This window comes from Polistes canadensis, unplaced genomic scaffold, assembly GCF_001313835.1.
Source record: "Polistes canadensis isolate GaletaPanama2010 unplaced genomic scaffold, ASM131383v1 scaffold_188, whole genome shotgun sequence".
In the NCBI taxonomy this organism is placed as follows: Eukaryota; Metazoa; Arthropoda; class Insecta; order Hymenoptera; family Vespidae; genus Polistes; species Polistes canadensis.
In genome coordinates, this window is record NW_014569735.1 from 201,483 (window position 1) to 221,967 (window position 20,485).

Sequence of the window (20,485 nt, forward strand, 5' to 3'; positions counted from 1 at the left end):
TCTCGAAATTATTCATATCAGGTTAGAAATAATTGTTATTTAATTTTTTCTTTTTTAATCTCTTCAAAATGATCAATCAATATGTTGTTCAATTAGTTAATATTTAATCAGCAATTACAATTGTATAACTGCAATTTATATATAATATTTTAATCACATATTTATAGTGTAGTTTTATTAAAGGAATTGCATAAAAATTGCATAGAYATTAGCATCGAATAATTACCAATTATTCTAATGAACTAATAAACTTTTTTTCTTTTTTAAATCGCAGTTAAATTTTACTCTCGAAATTATCCATATCAGGTTAGAAATAATTGTTGTTTAATTTTTTCTTTAAAATAAATACCTATTCTTACTTACGCGCCTATTAAAGATTATATTCACTTAACTACATCATAGTTTTCTTTTTTTGCGATCTTCGCAGTAAGACTACTTAAGAAAATAAGGAAAATTACAAATAGGAAAAAGCTTGCGTTATTATCGGAGGTGGAGAAGGGCAGATCGAATTACCTTCCATGGTGCTTCCATGTTTCTCCTCTTATATATTGCTTCACTGAGAGAGTAAAAGTCCAGCAGAGAGAAAGAGACAAAGAGAGGACTATATATATATATATATATATATAAATATATGTATAGAAAGAGTAAGAAAGAGAGAGAGAGAGAGTGATAAAGGGACGGGTTACAGGGGAAGAGTAATTTATTTGCAAAGTTCGATCGAACAACCATACCATACCATACGATACGATCCAATCGATCGATTGGTACTCGGTTATAACCGGCCAGCAAAATGAGATGAGTTGCATGATTCGGAGACGTTACAATGTACCTATTATTTCCTTCTCCTTTTGTAAAAGAAAAAACAAGACTAGGTGGAGACGAAAAGAAAGAGAGAGAGAGAGATAGAAGACATAGGTCATCGCTGCCATAAGTCGAAAAATTTACAGCTGTCGGCAGATGTAACGCGTTTCTTTCTAATTCTTTTCTCTCTCTGTCTCTCTCTTTCGTTTCTTCGTAGGGGATCCTCAAATTAGAAAGAATCATTTTACCAACTATTTAACGACTTTTCGTGCTACTCTTGTCCCCATCTGCTACACCCTCTTCATCATCCAGAGAACAAACTTTTTTTTCTTCTTCTTATTTTTATGGTTAGTGTCACGTGATCAATTATTCGAATATCCTAAGACATTATTGTCTGTTCACGATAACACTCGTTTTATCATATGCAAGATACTTATTCAATTATTGAAATATTAAATTGCACAAAGAAAAATTGTTATTATTAATATTAATTAAATATAATTTGAATATTAATAAAATTAAATTTGATAGTGTTTACTCTTGAATTTGAATATTATTATAATAATTTTCTGGTATTGATAATATTATAATTAAATTATTAATATAATCAATTTGATACTCTCATTAAGTTTGTGCGTATAATACTCGGTCAATATATTTCGTATTAACATATTAGTGATCGATCACATGGTCAATAATAATAATATATAATAATTTTACATAATAGTTAATATTTTCATACAATTTATAATCGCATTTGTTAGATTTCAATATATTATAATCGTTATCATCTATACAACATGTATAAGAAATATTTAACAACTTTTTATCAAAGGTTTCTTCACTTCAAAACGAAGAAAAGCTAAATCCTAAGAGTTTCTATATGTAACATACTATGAAGATTTGAAAAATCACGTAAATATTCGGTTATGGGAATCAATCAATTTGATTTGTATTAACAGGAGGCAGCAGCTCGAACAATCCGTATATTGCGAGTCCGAATCTCGGAGGAGTGCTGTGGAAGATGAAAGGCAAGATGTCCATGGCACCAATCAGGATAAGATAAAAGTAAGTCCCGACATGTGTGTTCTTTCTTTTTATTTTTTTTTTTTTTTAATATATGTCTATATATTTTTTTTTTCTTTTCTTATATCCTATTATTTGTTTTTCTCCGAAGCACATTCGCAAACAGAATCGTGTAGAATTTTATTATTCGCAGGCAACTACCACGCAAGATCTTTTTGAATTATTGGAAAGAGTTCAAAGTTCTCGATTGGACGATCAACGATGCGTATTGCCGCCATATTTCTCTCAGGTAAGTTACAATTAAATTATTTCTTAGAAATTGAAATTAAATTTCGGTAATTGATGTTAAATTATTTTAACCGTTACGTTTGTTTGTTTGTTTCTCTTGTTTCGTTCTTTTTTTTTTTTTTTTCTTTTTTTTCTTGCTTTCTTTTATTTGTTAACAAGCGAGTGAGAGTGAGAGAGAGAGAGAGAAAGGGAAAGTTAAACGACGATGACGTTTTAACGAAAGAATGTTTTAAAGGCAATTTAGAAATGACGCGATACCGGTGCCCGTATCTTTGAAATACACGTTTCCTTCCTTCGTTGATATCTAATTTTCTTGCATTTACAAAGTAAAAACGAGCTTCTGTCATTTTAAAGATATGCTACCTTTTTTTCTTTTTTTTTTTTTTTTTAACTCTTTGCAATCTTACGTGACATTTCGTTCATTCAATGTCACATTACGTTTCATTAAGAATTACATATGAACGAATCTAACTCGATAATGCAGATGCTTTAATTCTTTTAGAAATTTATCATTTTTCTATATATTATATCATCAAGAAATAATTTTTGGAAGTAGTATTATTTTATATTATAAAAAAAATATTATCTATAGAATATATTCTATAATATACTATATTTCAACTTTTAAGTATCAAAAAAAAAAACACGTATCACGTGTAGAGTCAATTAATTGTTTCAAATCTAAATTCTGTAATCCATGTTATTACTTTTCTTCATTTGAAATTACATTTATAATTATAAATATTTTGTTTACCAAAAAAAAAAGTGTTTATTATATGCATTTAAATGTAAAAAAATATGATTTTTGTTGTAAAAAAAAAAATCAATCATTTAATTAATTATAATATGAATAAAAAGAAATATATATTCTTGGTAAGAGATTGGTATTTAATATAAATATTTAATTAGCTATTAGAATATTAAAATAACGCCAACTCGGTGCAAGCAAGCTGTAAATGAAAAAACAAAAATAACTCGGACCGTAAAAGGGTTAATCGATTCTCAATTTTATCGTCTTAATTTGAATAAAAAAAGAGAAAGGAACGTCCGGTATGATAAAAACGTTTCGCGCGAATAAAAATCTTTATTGATTCGTTTGGAAAGGTATTGGTGGTGGTTGGTGTCAAAAGAAAGAACATTTAACATATTCCAGTGAAAAATGAATGATTTCCCTATGGAGAATGAAATATTATTTCGATTATTCACAAGATCAAAGTAACAACTTATGTATTCCAATAAAATATTCTATTTCTAAAAACGATTTTAAAATAATGCTTTACGAAAGATGGATGATGGAAAATATTGCAACAACTATTGTAATAATAATAATGTAATAGTAGTAGTAAAATAATTTAACGAAAAAGTCAGGCAAAAAAATAAATAAATAATGAAAGTAGAAAGCTTTTAAAAACAATCGTTTTATCAAACGTCGTACGAATTTATAAAACTGTCATCAACATGGTGGTGTGGCGTCTCTCAAAAGCTTTTGGTTTATCCTTTGGGAATCTAAAAGGGAAAAATTATGAGAGTCATTCGCTAAAAAGGGGGAAGGGGAATATCCTTTTCGAAATAAAATAATTCTTTCGCATTTTTCTCTATCAACGTTTACTACTCTCGCATTTCGGTGTTTGATCCATTCTCGGAGATTAATAAGAATAAGAATAATAATAATAATAATAATCGATTAAGCCGCAACGAGTGGTTCCTAGTTAACTTGTATTGACCCTATTGAATTTCTAAGCTAGATGATGATTCGACAAAAAAAAATTACCATGGGGTTCTTCGAGGAGAATCTTTTCATCGTTCTCGTCGATTACGATTGTATAAATGATAATAATAAAACTGAACCTCCTTCTAACGCGCGAATTCGTTTAACGTTTCACGCTTGTCGTTTTGTATGCGTTTCATCCCATTGGGAAACTAGAATGAAAGAATTAAGATAGATTATAGATCCATCTGCTTGATCTTTTGATTAATCGTACGATTATTTTGATATACGAATGTAAAAAGGGACGGGGACGACTTGGAAATGAAATTGTGGTATTCAGTATAATACTATTCTGTTTTTTCTCATCCGATTAAAAAGATCTGCATCCTCCCAATTTCTTATCGATGTTTCTCATCATCGTATCTATCCAAATACGAATCGTCGTCGTCGTCGTCGTCAACATCATCTGGCGAACACATGCGATACGTTTATTCATTCCTATGGGAAAATATTTTGCACTGGTTCGTGCAAATTTCTTGTAACGTTCTCTAATCGTTCATATGTGTAACAGATGGGAAGTTAGGAAGAATAAAACAATGTTTCGTAATTTATGAACATGAAGCACGAAACGAAATTATTACGTATCACACGCTATAAGATTTATGTTTAAATATTACATATTATATATGAGAAAGTTAATTTTTTTTTTTTTTTATGATTATTAGCTTTTCATCTTATACAACTAATTCTATAATATGTGAATAATACTTTCGCGTATACGAAATGAATGCATCAATTCTGAACAGTTCGAAAGTAATACATAAAATAATTCGTACCACTGTCGATAATGTAGATTTTTTCTGTATTAACATCAGTACCGATGTTGGTAAGTAGATTTCTTTGGTAACAGTTTTTATCGATCGTAGAGAGTTGTGTCGATAAAGAAGTAATTATATTTATCTACAGTCGTAATATAAACGTAGATACATTTTTCGAACGATGTTAAAATAGATATTTTCATCATCTACTATACCCGTTGTGAATTATCTTTTAACATAGATCGTGATTATCTTTTAATTTCGACAAAAAAAATGTTTCTTGATTATTTCAATCGTAAATAACAAATTTTGTAATAAAAATTGTCATCATTTTAATTAAAATATTATTATGTTTATTTTTCTTCTTTTTTGTTCTAAATAATTTAGAAAATTAATACGTTTACATATAATATATGTGTCTTTCAAAGATTTCCCATGTAATTTAGTAATTATTTTATTTCGTATAACTATGGAAACGGAAACCCACAAGGGAACATTTCGAAACCATATACGATGGTATGTAAAATAATGCGATATGATGCACAAACGAACCTCAGGATGTAAGGTAGAAAGGGAAGCCACTTCCGGTCGCGGACAGGTAAGCTCACCGGAAGTGCTGCTTGAACTGCCACGGTCAACCGTCATGCTATGGCTTTAACCGAACGGTCAAAACGAAAGATTTTCAGAGATTCGTTGTCTTCTGTTCAGTACCCATGAAGATCGTAGATCTCATTATGGTAGGACGGTCATGGTTAACAAAAAATACTAACTCCCATAAGTTCTTTTCATTCTCGGCATTAAATCAGTTCGAAATTTATCGCGTGTATCCGTTGGTTTCTTTTTTTTTTTTTTTTTTTAATAATCATGATGTGTTGCAAAAGGGATGTTATATATCTACGAATGCGAGACCGAGCTGTAGAAATATAAACAAATACGTTACTGATTGTTTTTAACCGACTGACTGACTTCACAGAACCGTTTAAGTAAACACATTCGATTTATATTAACTTAAAAGACATTCGTTCCGTGACTGTTAACGAAGTAAGACCTCTTTCTTAATTTTTTTATTATTATTTCTCATATTTAATATAACATTTATTGCAACATACAAACGTGTAAATTTCTTGCTGAAAAAATATATCCTCACAATAATTAATTTATTTAATATAGAAAAACCATTATTTTTCTCGTTTTTTTTTTCGATATCACACACACAGAGACAAGTGACTTTTTATATTTTTATTTATTCTTGATAACGAAAAAAGTACAGCACGATTTTGTAAGATAAAGAGGTGGAATTAAATTTGATATCGGAACGACAATTTATAGTTGTCTGGTCCGTCGTAACGAAAGATATCGATGCATGATGCATGTCCCCCCCCCCCACCACCCCCCACTCAGCAAGCATAATACATGTATATATATTCTCGATAGTAATATAAACGCTCGCGACAGGGTGCCAGAGTTGGTGTGCAGCTGCTGCTACTCTTTCGGTTGTTATCTCTAAGCTTAAATTCCGCTGAAACAAACAAACTCTTAGCGTAACGTACGTAGAAATATCGATAGGAGACGGTTAATCCACCATGATGGTAATTTCGATAGCACAAAGCTCTACGAGTTTTCCTCGTTCGTTGTTCTTATTCTAGAAATTTACTACTGAAAAAGAATATTTATCAAAAGTAAGAGTAAAAGATTATTTGTTTTACACATAAAAGTAATATAAATTTGTTTGTAAATTATATTATTTTAAATTATATTTAATTAATGGTAATTAATGAAGTATGAGAAGTATAGTAAAGTAAATTTACATTCAATAAAAAAAAAAGAAAAATAATTTCCTGCGTTTGCATACGAAGTTGAATAAAAAGGAAAACAAGAAATGAAATAAAGAAAAATGAAAGAAAGTTTATACCTGGTTGTACCACTTGTCGTTTTAATGGACAACCGACGACGTTTCGTAAATTACCGAAGATACAAGTTAATACACCGAGTGAAGATAGCGATCATTAGGTAGAAACAAGATTAACCTTTTGCGAAAGCCAAGAGAAGCGAACAAAGCAGAATAAGAAGGAAAGGAGAAAGGGGTAGGGAAGGGAAGGGAAGGGAAAGGTAAGGGAAAGGTGATCTCTAACGCAAAACACATGCATACACAGGTGAATACATATACACGCGTATGTGTTCGTTACGGTGGAGAAATTGCCTGTTCTCGGTTAAACCATCGATGTTTTCGGACGCAGGAAGTTGTGTAAAATAATAAAAGGAGGTGGACACAAAGGAACGGGAAGGAAGACTCGACGTACCGGAGAACGAAATAAGTCGAGCAAGAAACGACATCCGCTCTCCTGTGAGCTAGCTAGCAAGTCGTTGTTGTTGTTGTTCTCATAGTAGTCATAGGTTGTATTGTATAGAAATACTAAAGTAACCCGGATCCCGTTCTCTCCCTCTTCTCTTCTTCTATTACCTGTCGTTATCTTCGACCTAAAAAACTCAAACGGTCATTCATTTAAACTCTTGATACATTTTCGTGAACTATTTTTGTAACTGTGACCGATATTAACGAATTGTTCATTTCATTTTAAACGTTCTTTTAATTATAGTTAATTATAATAAATACGTTTAACGAGAAACGATAAAAATTAATATTTATTTAATTGATAGAATTACACAAATTATTCTTTTTCAAATTCAAGACATGAATCTTCAGTTTATAATGTTTGTTTCTTTTTTCTTTAGTCTTTTTAATAAAGTACAAGTTTAAGTTGTAAAAAGAAAATATGTAATATTTCGATTTTGTAAATCAACTCTTCAAATACCACATATATATATATGTATACAATACAATTATAATACAGTATTTAAAATTCAAATATTCCCGCCATCTCGAATGGTACCAAACGTAATGGCTGGCGACCGATGATCGAGATTCGAGAATATTGGCGGTTAATTTTGAGATTCGTGTAAAGAACAACTATACAAAATGTAAGAGAATGAGAGATGCCAAAGGAAGAGAGAGAAAAAGATAGAAAAAAAAAAACATACAAAAAGAAAGAGAAAGAAAAAAAGAAAGATATATAGTAGTGGGTTATTCGTTTTAATTGGCGATCGTTATCGAAAAGAATTCCCATGGAAAGAAGAAGAAGAAGACGAACACGAAGAAGAAGAAGAAGAAGGAAGAAGAAGAAGAAGAAGAAGAAGGAGGTCGTGAACGCGCGATCAGCGACCATGGCAACGTTTGTTCCATGGTGCATCGAAGGAGTCTAAGTAAAGGGAGTGGAAGAGCGGGCTTGAAATGGGTGGATAGGAGGGCGGGAGGGAGGGAGGGAGGGTGGAAGAACGGTGGTAGCGCCGCTATGGTTACGGTGACGGGGTGCAGAAAGAGGAAACGTCTCGAACTCGACGGTAGTCGGCTCGTACCGCGCGTTCGCACGAGTAGTTGACGCAGTGACGTTCGACGGTTAACTTCGTCAGATCCAATTGGATCCGGTCACGACGTTTAAAACATACTTCACGAGTAAACAAGACACTTTCTATTCTGACCTCGCTACTTTGCGCTCAGGTAAAAAGACCCTGAAAGACTAAAAGCTGCAGAGAAACACAGAGAAAGAAAGAGATAAGTGAGAAGACTATATATACAAGTTATTTTTCTAGTGTATGTGTTGGTGTGTGTTTTTTTAAAGTGATATTATTAGAACAATATATCCTTATATATATATATATATATACACACACCTTGGTCGTCCACGTCCTCTGTTGACGCGTGTCATTCAAGAAGAGAACACTTTCGCGATGTCCTGGAAAAATCAGACAATTGTTGCCGTTAATCGACGGACGAAGAGGTCGTCAGACATTGGTGCGTCTTCGAGTCTCGATCCTCGTAACTCGTAGTAGTAGTAGTAGGTAGTTGTCGCGTAATAGTAGTTCCTCTTATCGTCCCAATAAGGCTAACGTCCTTCTCAGATCTCTCTCTCTCTGCAGCATTATTCCGAGAATAGAGAGATAACAAATAGAAATAAAAATAGAGAGAGGGACTGTGAGTAAAAGGGAAAAGAGAAAGAGAGAAAGGAGGAACAGCAGCAGCAACAGCAACAGCAGCAGCAACAGCAACAGCAGCAGCACGAATCCTCTCTTGTATTTCAAGGAAAGAGGAATAGAAAGAGAAAGGAATATAAGATATTGCAAGAGAATTTCAAACAAAAATATTAGACATTATTCAACTAAGTTAAACTATTACTTCGACCTCGAGTATAAACCCTCTGTGTCTTATCTTATTCCTTTGGAAAATTAGTTAAAGGTAAGTTGAGAATCTCGAGTAAAGAAAACAACACCAAGACGGCAGGAACGGCTTTAGTAGCGGCAGCGAACTCAACAACGTCAGGTTGGGTTCGTTCGTCGAGATCGAAGGGCGCATTCGAGAGAGGTAACGAGGAGGGGAGGAAAAGAGAGAGTGAGAAAGATAGGAGGAGGAGGAGGACAAGAAGCACGGTTATGATGGGAGTACTGCGTTGGAAGAATGATCCTAGATCGGAGGTTAACCAACAACCACCTGGAGGAACAGCAACAACAGCTACGACAGCAGCTACGACAACGACACAGCAACAGCAACAGAGAGCCAGTTCTGGTCATGGCAATCATGCGCACGCGCATCTCTTGCCGAAATTACTCTCCCAGGTGAGAGAGAAATAACCGATTTTATCATTTTCCCGCCCTGATTATGCATATAACAGACGAGTCCAATTATATCATCCTTGTTGTTTAGATTTTCATCTCTATGCTCTTCCCAATTTCATATTTCCTTTAATTTTCTGATATACAGATTTTATAGGATCTATCGATCGGACGGTGTTTTTTTTATGTTTTTTTTATAGGAATCATTTAAATTTCTTTTCTTTCTTCTTCAATACAAAATTTTCTTTATAGATTAATTTTAAGGATTTATAGATTGAATAATTCGTATGGTACTTAAACAGTTAATAAACTTGTTGGAATGTTCAAGGGATGACATACATATCTATATATATATGTTATAAATACATATTCGCTTTAGAATACGTAGACACCACAAAGAAAAAAGAAATAATAGGGAGCCCATCGTATTTGAATACCTCTGACTAAAGAAACTGAGTAAAAGAGAATTTGGAGAACGAGCCAACTATCTTTGGCACGTTTGAACTTTGAACTTCGTTCTATGCTAGAAACGGCATTCAGATAATACCCTTCAAAGACAGCACCCAAACAAATCTCATTTCGTTTCATGGGAAATCGTTGAAGACGATTAAAGAATCAATTATATAGTTTTCCTTTAAGAATAAATTATTTGTATTATACTTATATTAATCCTGACAGAAATATATATATACATATATATATATACATAAAATATTTTGATCCAATTTTGTTTGTTTTCTCTCACGCTCTCTTTCTGGTTCCTTTGATTTTATTTCATTTTCCACTTACGATCAGAAATGTGAAACCCCATCGAAAAAGAGAAAGAGGGAGAAGGAAAAAAAAAGAGTGGTGGTGGTGATGGTGATCGGGTGGGGAGAACGTAATTGCAGAAGTGGTAGCAAAAAGAAAGACTTTTTTTTTTCGTGAACTTCATTGCGGTTTTAAAGAGACCTAACAACAACAAAAACAAAAATAAAAGAAAAAAACGTTCCTCTTACTCTTGGAGAAGCAAGCAAGCAACCGCTCGTTTTTCATTCGGTTGGCAGACATCGGTCTCGTTGGGAAACACTCTTGAGGAAATAAAAAGGAAGGAAAGGGGTAGATGCAAGAAGAAAAAAGTTATAAAGGAAAAGGGTGAGAAAGGCGGGGGAGAGAGGGAGGGGGCCTTAGGAAGAAAATAAACAAAACGTATTATTATATACGCGGATTTACGATTTCTTACGACGATTTTCCTGTTTACGAATTTCTAACACACGAAAAAGAAAGATAAATGATAAGGGATTGAGCAGAGGGGGGGATTGGGGGGGAGGGAGGAGGAGGAAGGTAGAAGATGGGGAAGAGAAAAAGCTTTGCATTTACGATTAGAAAGTTTTCTTTAGGACATCGAATCTTCTTTCACTTCTTCTTCTTTTTCTTTTTCTTCTTCTTCTTCTTCTTCCGTGTATCTTTTTCCTCGTAGGTTTCTCTTTTGCAAAAGTTACGCTACGTTTTAAAGGCAACGAGCAGCAGCCAGCAGCACTCCTCCGGTGTCGTTAAGAGTACCGTGAAAATTGGAGGCTGGTTATTTCATTTAATTCGCTTTTTGCACATTTAATGGGGGTCGTCCCCTTCTAGCTCGTTTTACGAGTATTATTTCGTCGAGAAGGAAAGAAAAAAAAAAAGAGAGAGAGAGAAAGAGAAAGAGTGTGTGTATGTGTTTCTCTTCGAATATGAGATCACTTCTAAATCTATTCGCACGATTTGAATTGAAATTTTAATTAAAACTTTTCGTATACATTTCTCAATAGGATGGATTTTGTTTTCTTTTTTTTTTTTCATATATGTTAAACACATGCATGCATGCATGCATGCATGCATATCGTGTACCGTATTACACAGTAATTTAATGAGTTTGTTAATAAGAGTACACGAAAAAATATATAAAATGAATAAAAAATATATATATATATATATATTCCGAAAAATTTGTTATGTTTTTTTTTACGAATACTAAACACACTATGTTGGTATAATAGTATACAAGTATAAGGATATAACTTTCGTATACGAAGAGCAGCAAGCGAGCTCTCTCGTCGAGTTAAAAGGAAAAGCGGCTCTCGACGCAATGAGGACAATTCAGATATCTACTATCTCCCTCTCTCTCTCTCTCTCTCTCTCTCTTTCTTTCTCGTTTGAAACGTGTAAGTTGAAGCACGTGCTTGCAGCAGTCATAGGTTAAAAGCAATAGAAGCTCGAGTTTGCGCGTTACTATTTTTCGTCTAACATCGGAAACTTAATTTCTCTTGAAATTATTTCTCTCTTACCCCTAAGAACATTTTTTTTGTTTTTTTAATATTTAAATAAATAGTAGAAGAAGAACAAAAAAACCCACGAATGTGAAAAAAAAAACATCTTTTTAACTAAAAGTATAAGATTTTTTTGTTACATAAACTGTTCTGCAAAACAATTTATTTTATCCTAACGTTGTTTTATTATTTTTTTTTTATTTCTTATTCAGGAGTGTTAAATGTTTGTTATTTCTTTTACTTTTTGTATTATTTTGTTTTTGTTTCACGTATATATATCTCTGTTCTCTACTACCCCGTTCTCTGTAGTATAAACATAGTGAAACGAATATAAAGACGTCTCGTCTCGTCTTCGGATCATTGAGATTTATTTCTATGGTTGCCTTTAGAAAAGCGAGCGGTAATAAAATCGTTGCTCGCCTTTTCTCTCTTAGAGCTGACATCATTAAGCGTAAATATCCATGTATGTAAGTAGAGACAGACAGACAAACAGACACTAACACACTACCGAGTCAAACTAGAATCTGAAGTCAGAATGTTTAAAAGGGAATGGAGAGAGAGGGATAGGAGTCCGTCCCCATAAGATGACTACTACTACCATAATACTTGCTGGAAATTATACAAATCGAAAGTCGTTTGCCAGTTCGTTGATAGAACACAATGCACCTTTTGTCTTTATTATTTATTCTTTTTATTTTACTATATATATATATATATTAACGTATGTTTCTCCGAATGTGTATGTGTTTACACACGCGCGTGTATGTGTGTGCTATGTGGTTAGTAACGATCATTTTTATTGTATCCATATAATGATTTCATAACTTATGATATCATTTTTTTGTTATTTTTATCGAAGATTCATCGAAGAAATTATTCGTCGATGTTGTAAACGTACGATATAACTTTTGTTTTTATTATTTAATCATCTTTTTTTCTTTTTTTATTCTACGATATAGGCAAGAAGTACGTGGTTGAGTTTTGGATATTACTTTTTATCGACAAAAAAAAATAATAATAATAATTCAATATTTTGAAGCTCACAACTTTTTGTTTATCCTATTCTCGTATTTATATTTGAAATTATACGAAATATTGATATTCGTATTCTTCATTTTTACGGATACTTTTTGTGTAAAGAAAATGATTGTAAGAAAAACGTATAATATAATAAACCCTAAGGATATAAGAGAATTGAAAGATTCGTCATATCCTTGAAATAATAATAATAATAATTGATTCTTCCTTGCACCGCGTGATTCATCAGTTCTATTTTAAAGAATCAACAATGTTAAGTGAACGGGAAGGATCGATTTGATTTGAAATTTACATAATTCCTCGTAAAATCCTGCTAAGAAAGAGGTCGTTATTTTCGAAGCAGTTCAGTATTTACTGTTCTACTAGTACGTTGGTAAGATTCAAGATTAAATTATCTTTAGATCGTAATTCAAAGTAAGTATTGATCGTCGTTTCTTTATCGATCGGGTTTGACAGTAAATTTAAAACCCGTCATCGTCCGATCCTATGTTCTTCCACCTGCTTCAAAAAAGTTATCGTATTTATCAAGGTCATCCCAACGTTTGCAAAATAATCATATCGATTCAATACTCGTTTTTCTCTCTCTCTCTCTTTCTTGTTTGTATCTTTTTCACGAATAATGATAACGAATTGAAACAACAAAAATTGGAAACATTAATTATAAGATTTATTTTGTAATATACGAGAGTTAGTGTTGACAAATTTTCAGCTTAACATAATAACAATTTCTCTTTAAAAAAAAAAAAACCAGAAAATTCTTCTTTTACCAAAATCAAAAACTTTTCAACTCACTATCGTAGATATTATTTTTTTAAACAAAATATATACAATATGATATATAAAGAAAATTGAGAAAATATCTAGAATATTCGTGTAATATTTTCTTCGTATAGAAATTCGAAATAACATAAGTTAGTCATATATATATGGTTTGACTGTATTATTCCCAAGAGTAATTTCTCTTCATCTCGTACGACTATCCTCCTGACCTTATACTTCTCGAACTACTCGAGCAACAACTTGATAGGAAACTTGTGTCGATTACTGGAGAAAAGAGAGAGAGAGAGAGAGAGACCTGCATGCTTCTTTAAAATTCAAACTACAGTACTTTCACTCGTATCACATTCCTACGGTATCTCCTTCAGTTATGGCGTCATATGGGTAATTTGCATATCGGCGCGTTACGTTTTAACATATAATAATATAAATATCCATATTTTAAATAGCCCTACTTTATATAATCATCATAATATTATTTAAAATTAAATAAAAATTACAAAGAAAATTAAGAAACACACCAAGTGTATTTCTTTTTGGTAACCCTTTCGATCGATGAAAGATCAAGTTTCTCGAAGAATCGTGATGGTGCAAGCAGCACCAAAAGACAAAATAAAAAAGAAGAAGAAGAAGAATAAGACTAAGAAGAAAAAAAGCCTTCTTTCGTAGGCCGTTGCTCGTTGCTAGCTCTTTCTCTCTTCCTCTTTCTTTCCGAGTCGTTTTAAAAGGCACTCCGCAAAAGGGGCCGCACAGCTGTTCACGTGGCTCCTTTTTTATTCGTCTCTCTTTCTCTTTCCTTTCCTCTGTTTCTTTTTTTTTTACTCATTTTCTTTACCTTTTTTCTTTTTTCTTTTTTTTTAAGTGACGTATAAGGTCTGAGACCCCAATAGAGGGGAAGAACTGCAACTAGCAGCATTTAATGTATATATATATATATATGTGTGTGTACGATACATATATACACATATAATATAATGCATCTCATGGTTGTAACCCTCGACAAAAAAAAAGTAAGACAAAGGAAAAAAAAATGAGAGAGAGAGAGAAAAGAAAAGATTTTTGGTCAACCCTAGGTAGGGACACGGAACTGTTGCGAGACATCAACGGACCCCAAAATAGAAAGAAACAGAGAAAAAAGTTACTCTAGTGTGTATGTTATTTATTATATAGAGACACCCAGGTGCGAAAGACAGCACACAGCTGCTCGAACTAAAACGAAAAATCGATAGATCCCCCTCAACACAACCCCTTCCTCCTCTCTATCTGTATCGTTGATATTTTACATACGAGGAGAGGGGAAGATCGGTCAACGAGATTAACAAATTGTATTATTATTTAGCCACCCGTTTTCCCTTCCCCTCTCCCCTCATATCCCCACTCCTCTCCTCTTCATCCTTATGGATTTTTTGTTTTGTTTTGTTTTTTATCTATCAAGGATCGTTATTATCCAAAATCAAATGAAAGATATAAAATTGATGTTAAAATTTGTTTTACAACGATTAATTTCGAAAATTATAAAACATTGTGGTCTCTCTCCCACCCCCCTCCCTCCCCCTTTATGGATACGGTTTATAAATCATAATAATTCATCATTCGTTTCGTAATGCGAGAAGTAGAAGAAAAATAAATTTATTCGAGTTTTTCTCTCACGTGAAAATGATACTTTCGAATGAAATACAGTTTTATTTTAACTTCAGCAGCAGCTTCCATTTTTCGAATTCAATCGGGTTTCATGTTTTCGACCTTAACCCCTTTTTAAACGCGTAAAAAAAGAAAAAAAAAACCGTAATAAAAATGCCCGTCAAAGGTATAACACACTGAAAAGAGGAGTAAAAAATACAAGAAGAGAGAGAGAGATAGGATTAATTAGGTTCGACCACCAGCGGCGATTCGCGTAACCGATTAGCTTCGTTCGTTCTAATTCTGGAATATATATCTCTCTTTTTTTTTTTTTTTTTTTTTTGAGAAAATATATAGAGATAGCTGCACACGGCTTACGTCTACATTCTTTCGCTTTTTTCTTATCATGCATCGAGGTTAGTTTTGTTCGATAGGTATTAATTTTATCAGTCATAGTTATCAGGTAAAATGAAATATACGAGGAAGTTATCGAAAGAAAAGAAAAGAAAAGAAAAGAAAAAAAGATAACTGTATATTTCTATTGTTAGATCATTTGTTACGAAAATTATAATTATTATTTTTACGTAATTGTATGATATTACACAATTGTTCTTTATTATTATTATTATTATTATTAGTTTATATATAATATTACAAGAATTGTGTGGAATTATGTGATATGGGAAATCTTAAAAATAAGATATTACTTTTATAATTATCTTATTTATTACGAGAATTATAGAGTTTATTATTATTATTATGGAATTATGCGATATCAGACTTGTACTATTATTATTACATCACTTGTTATGAGAATCTTCTTCTTATTATTATTATTATTATCATTAATAGGATTGAATCACATTTATTTTATGTGAGTATCATACTATTTCTATAATTATTATTACATCGATCTAAATTGTAACGGCAAATTTTATGGTATAGTTTCTTGACAAGTCACGCGTAGCTAACAGAGAAAGAACAGTGTCCTTAATTAGCAATATAACGAGATTGGTAACATTCACTGTGTCGAGTAGTAGTATCCTTTCTTTTAAGTAACCTCCGTTGTCGTCTACGACGTACACTTATTAGCAGTCTTTAATAGGACACGCTTACCAACCTTCTTGGCACTTTAAACGACAATGATATTTATTCACGGTCGATCGACTTCCGAGTTTAACACCTCCTTTTCCATCTAACCTATCTATAACATTAACGTTGTTTTGCCAGATCGCATTTATAACTCATGCGAATATTTCAATGTTTAACTAGTATGTTCAGTTAACCAAGAGACAACGGTACCACAATATTTTCCATCGTATTATTAAACGTAAACACATATCATACATGTTGCCCAACAATTTCCAAGTATATTCCGTATTAGTTCGAGAACGTGTTTCCTGCTCAATTTTTCTGATATTACGCCAAACTCTTCAAATTCATTTCTTTTTAAATATTTATATATATATATATATATATATATATATATAGGATTATAATTAAATTAGAAAAATTGGATAAATGTGTTCAATAGTAAATAAATAATATTTTAATCGTTGGAATATTAAACTGAAGAAAATATAAATAATAAAAGAAATACATTAATATCGTACTTCTGATATCATTTCTAGATCCTGAATACATATTTTTTAATATTAAAAGAAAATTACCACGAGAGAAAGAATGAAAATTAATTTTACATTAAGATTGATTATATCATCGAATAAATCATAGAATAAATATTACAAATTTGTTTACTTACCATATTATAGTCAAGTGCCATAATTGTCTTCGCATACATAGGTATAAAAAAAAAAAAAGAGACATTGATGAGGATTCGTGGCAGGTATAATTTTCGATGAAATTTTCATTGAAGAATTTAAACGTTGTAATGAATTCGATCAAATCATACGTGAATCATCCCGCGAATCAAACGATATTCATCCCTGACCTAGTTTTTATTCCTTCTCACTGACCAACTTGGACAGTAAAGAACGAAAGAGAGAGATAGAGAGAGATAGAGAAGGAATAAAGGAGAAAAAGAGAAAGATAGTAATCCGGTAAAAGCTATCACGATAAGTCGATGGTTAACAGCTGCTATGGGATCGACCGGAGCAACCAAGTCAAGACAATTTCATTCTTGGCACATCTCGAAGTTTATGTATACGAAGACTGTACATGGGCGCGTCCAACAATGCGCACACGTATTGAATTATTCATCCTCTAGTGGAGACCATCCTCTCTTTCTCTTTCTCTTTTTCTTTCTTTCTCTTTCTCTTGTATTTCCTCCCTTCGTCATTCCACCTTTTCGTCTTTCTCTCACGTAGAAAAGACGCGAAGCTTCCTCTTTTCTTGGACCTCCCTTCTTTATATTTTCTTTCTTTATTTATTTATTTATTTCCTTCCTTCCTTCCTTCTTCCTTCCTTACTCTTTTTTTATTTTCACCTTTTTATCTTTTTCCTCTGTGTTTTTCTTTCTTTCTTTCTTTCTTGTAGGTACACCTCCAACCGCAGATAAAAAGAAGAGAAACTCATTGCCAACGTGTATATATATATATATGGGGTGCACCAAAAAAATTGTATATACAGTTAGGAAAAAAAAAGAAAAAAAAAGGAAGGAAAATTTATATAAATATTTTAATATTTAATTTATTCGAACATACGCGAGAGAAAGAGAGAGAGAAAAAGAGATTATTAATAAAAGTTTACCTCTGGTCTTTGTAATTACAAGAGATGCTCACAATGGCGGCCATTAGCTTCCAGACATTTACGTGTACAGGAAACTACTGCTTAGGGCATCGCGTGCATACATTTTTTCTTTTTTTTTTTTTTTTTGGGAAGACTTTGCATATACTCGCACAAACTTTTTCTCTCGGGGTATATTTTTTCTTTTTTTTTTTTAAATGAAAAATAATTTTGTTGTTGTCGTGTTTTTTAATATTTTTTTAATCATCGCTTTCCCATGATCATTCTTTTTCGGATAAAGATGACAAAATTTATGGGTCGTAAGTTTTGTTCTTCTTCTTCTTCTCACTTATTGTTAGATATCTACTTTATGTCGATTTGAAAGTTTCCCGTTTCACGATAATTCCGAACTATTCACTTTTTCTACTTCTTCTTATTCACTCTTCGTTACGGTGAAACGATGCAACTTGAATTATGTAAATCTGGTGCACGCGAGCGTTGCACAACTCCGTTAAGAACCACCCACTAGTTCCACCTTTTCTTTTTTTTTCTTCGTTTTATTCTGCTTCTTTTCTTTTTCTTCTTATTTTCCATCTTCTTCTTCTTTTTCTTCTTCTTTTTCTTAGCGTTACTTTTATACGCGAAGAGTTACGGATTACAATATTTTTCTTTTTTTATATTTAATTTTCGTTAAAATCGTTATCGATGTAAGAAGAAAAACAATTCTAATCCAATATACAACATATAGCTCTCGGTAAAATTATTTTTCCGCTTAACGAAGAATTAATTAATGAAAAATTTGCTTGGAAAGTTATATTTAACTCTAACGTAGCTTTAATAATTACATCAAGAATTGTGACAGAAATTTAGTCAAGGGTGTTATTTCGTCATGATTATTATCCTTTGACACAATCCCCGATGTAATCTTGTTGTCCTCTTGACACATTTACACGCGTATGAATAGATTCGAATGAAGTCACGTTTTAAGTATAAACAAGAAATTGAGATCTGCCTTTTAACTCATTGCAATTAATTAACGAGCGTTTATCCTATTACATACGGTCACACGGTCACAATATCACAGCAATATATCTACATCATATAGGAAAAAGGCAATTTAATGGAAACCCCCATGTATTTTACGCTAAAACGAAGAAGATGGCAAAAGTAAATCCTGTTTAGTTTGTTACAACCAGCAGGAGGGCTAAACAACACAGTGCTACAACCGCAGATAAAGTGGCCTATCACTGCAGGATACTTTTCACAAACAAGGAAATCTGGGGTTACATATTATGAGAAAAGACTGTTTTGAAAAGTATCATACGAATATTAAACGTAATAATATAATAGTATAAATTGAAAGATTGCAATACTATGATTCTTGTATAATATAAAATAAATTCATATAACATGTTATACAACGTGTTGGGTTTTCTGTAAAATTGGCATAAAAAGAAACATTTTTTTAAAAAGCAACTTCTTAAGTAAAATTATCAGATTTTTTAATAGAACAAATGACTGAATTTATCTAAGCACTGTACTAGTTGAGCGCCTCTACTGGAAAAAGGGTTAATATAAGAAAGAAAAGAAATATAAAGAATAACGATGTCTGTTGAATATTGAAAATGAAATTCTCTTAACTCTGTTTTCTCAACTATATATAGCTTTTCGCAATGTAAACGTTTCCATACTTTGTCTCTTTGTTGCGCGTCGCTTCGAAAATTTCAAGTATTTACTTTGAAACGCGACGTACATAATTGTTTTTTTATTTTCTTACGAGATTCTTAATTTATCTCAAGAAAATTTCATTTTGTTAATAAACAATAACAGATAATATTTCATATATACACGTTAATCTCATGTATTTATTATAATACTTTATTTATTCTTAGTGAAAATATTTGTGTTGTGAGTTAGCCAAGATTCGAATAAGTAAATAGTATACTATTACATAGGACACCCGCATAAACGCTAATAACATTTGCTGACTGATAAATTAAACGTGTTTTACACAAGAATCAGGAATTCAATAACACGTTCTGCAACAAACGTGGTGTATTACGATCTAAAGTATTTTCAAAAACGTGCACATCCAATGACGAACTGTTAATAAAGATTGTCCCGTACGATGATATTTCACAACGAAAATGAGAAACTGTAAAGCGATAAACAAAAAAAGAAAAAAAAAAAGAAATATATATGGAGACAAAAAATTAAAGAAAAATGAAGGAAACAAAATGAGACCAAAGACCCTTCGTCGTAGCTCTTAAAGAAAACGATGATTACTTCACCGCTAAGTTAATATCACGAAAGGCATTATCTCAAGTTCTTGTTGCTTCTTCTTTCGCGTCCGGTAATAGTGTGTACCGTACAGTGGCGGCAAACGCACGTGTAAATCCCGTATATTGCATAAAATTTCTTCTCTCTGTCTCTTTCTGTCTCTTACTCTCAAAAACCATGTACGAATGTGTGCAAAAGTATACACGGGGGTATATATAAATGTGTTTAAACGTGTGTAAGAAGGCATTTTCCATCAAGAGAATTTCTCGACTTAATTCTCATTCGCGGAACAGTTAGGAAGAAGCAAGAATCCGGAAAGTTCATGGAAGAAGGCATTCAATTATACAGCGAGCTGTTCGTACAAAGCTTGTCGTCGTCGTCTAGCCGTAGAACCTTTTTCTCCCTTTAGTAGATGAAAGGGGGGGGGGAGTAATAAAAAAAAAAGAAAAAAAAAATAACATACCCTCCTTTCTCCTTTCTTTATCTCTCTTTCA

General features: G+C 32.2%; 1 protein-coding gene across 5 annotated transcripts in view; it reads left to right on the forward strand.

The window, feature by feature from the left end:
• The window catches only part of LOC106789520 (rap1 GTPase-activating protein 1), a 104,565-nt gene that overhangs the window by 63,800 nt on the left and 20,280 nt on the right, over positions 1 to 20,485 (forward strand). For 4 of the 5 annotated variants that reach the window (XM_014753800.1, XM_014753803.1, XM_014753804.1 and 1 more), the window contains 2 exons: positions 1,764 to 1,869; positions 2,021 to 2,116. In XM_014753800.1, the coding sequence (XP_014609286.1) occupies positions 1,764 to 1,869; positions 2,021 to 2,116 (202 nt within the window). Of the gene's footprint in view, positions 1 to 1,763; positions 1,870 to 2,020; positions 2,117 to 7,969; positions 9,310 to 20,485 lie in introns of those variants that run through there. The other variant, XM_014753805.1, reaches the window with a different exon arrangement.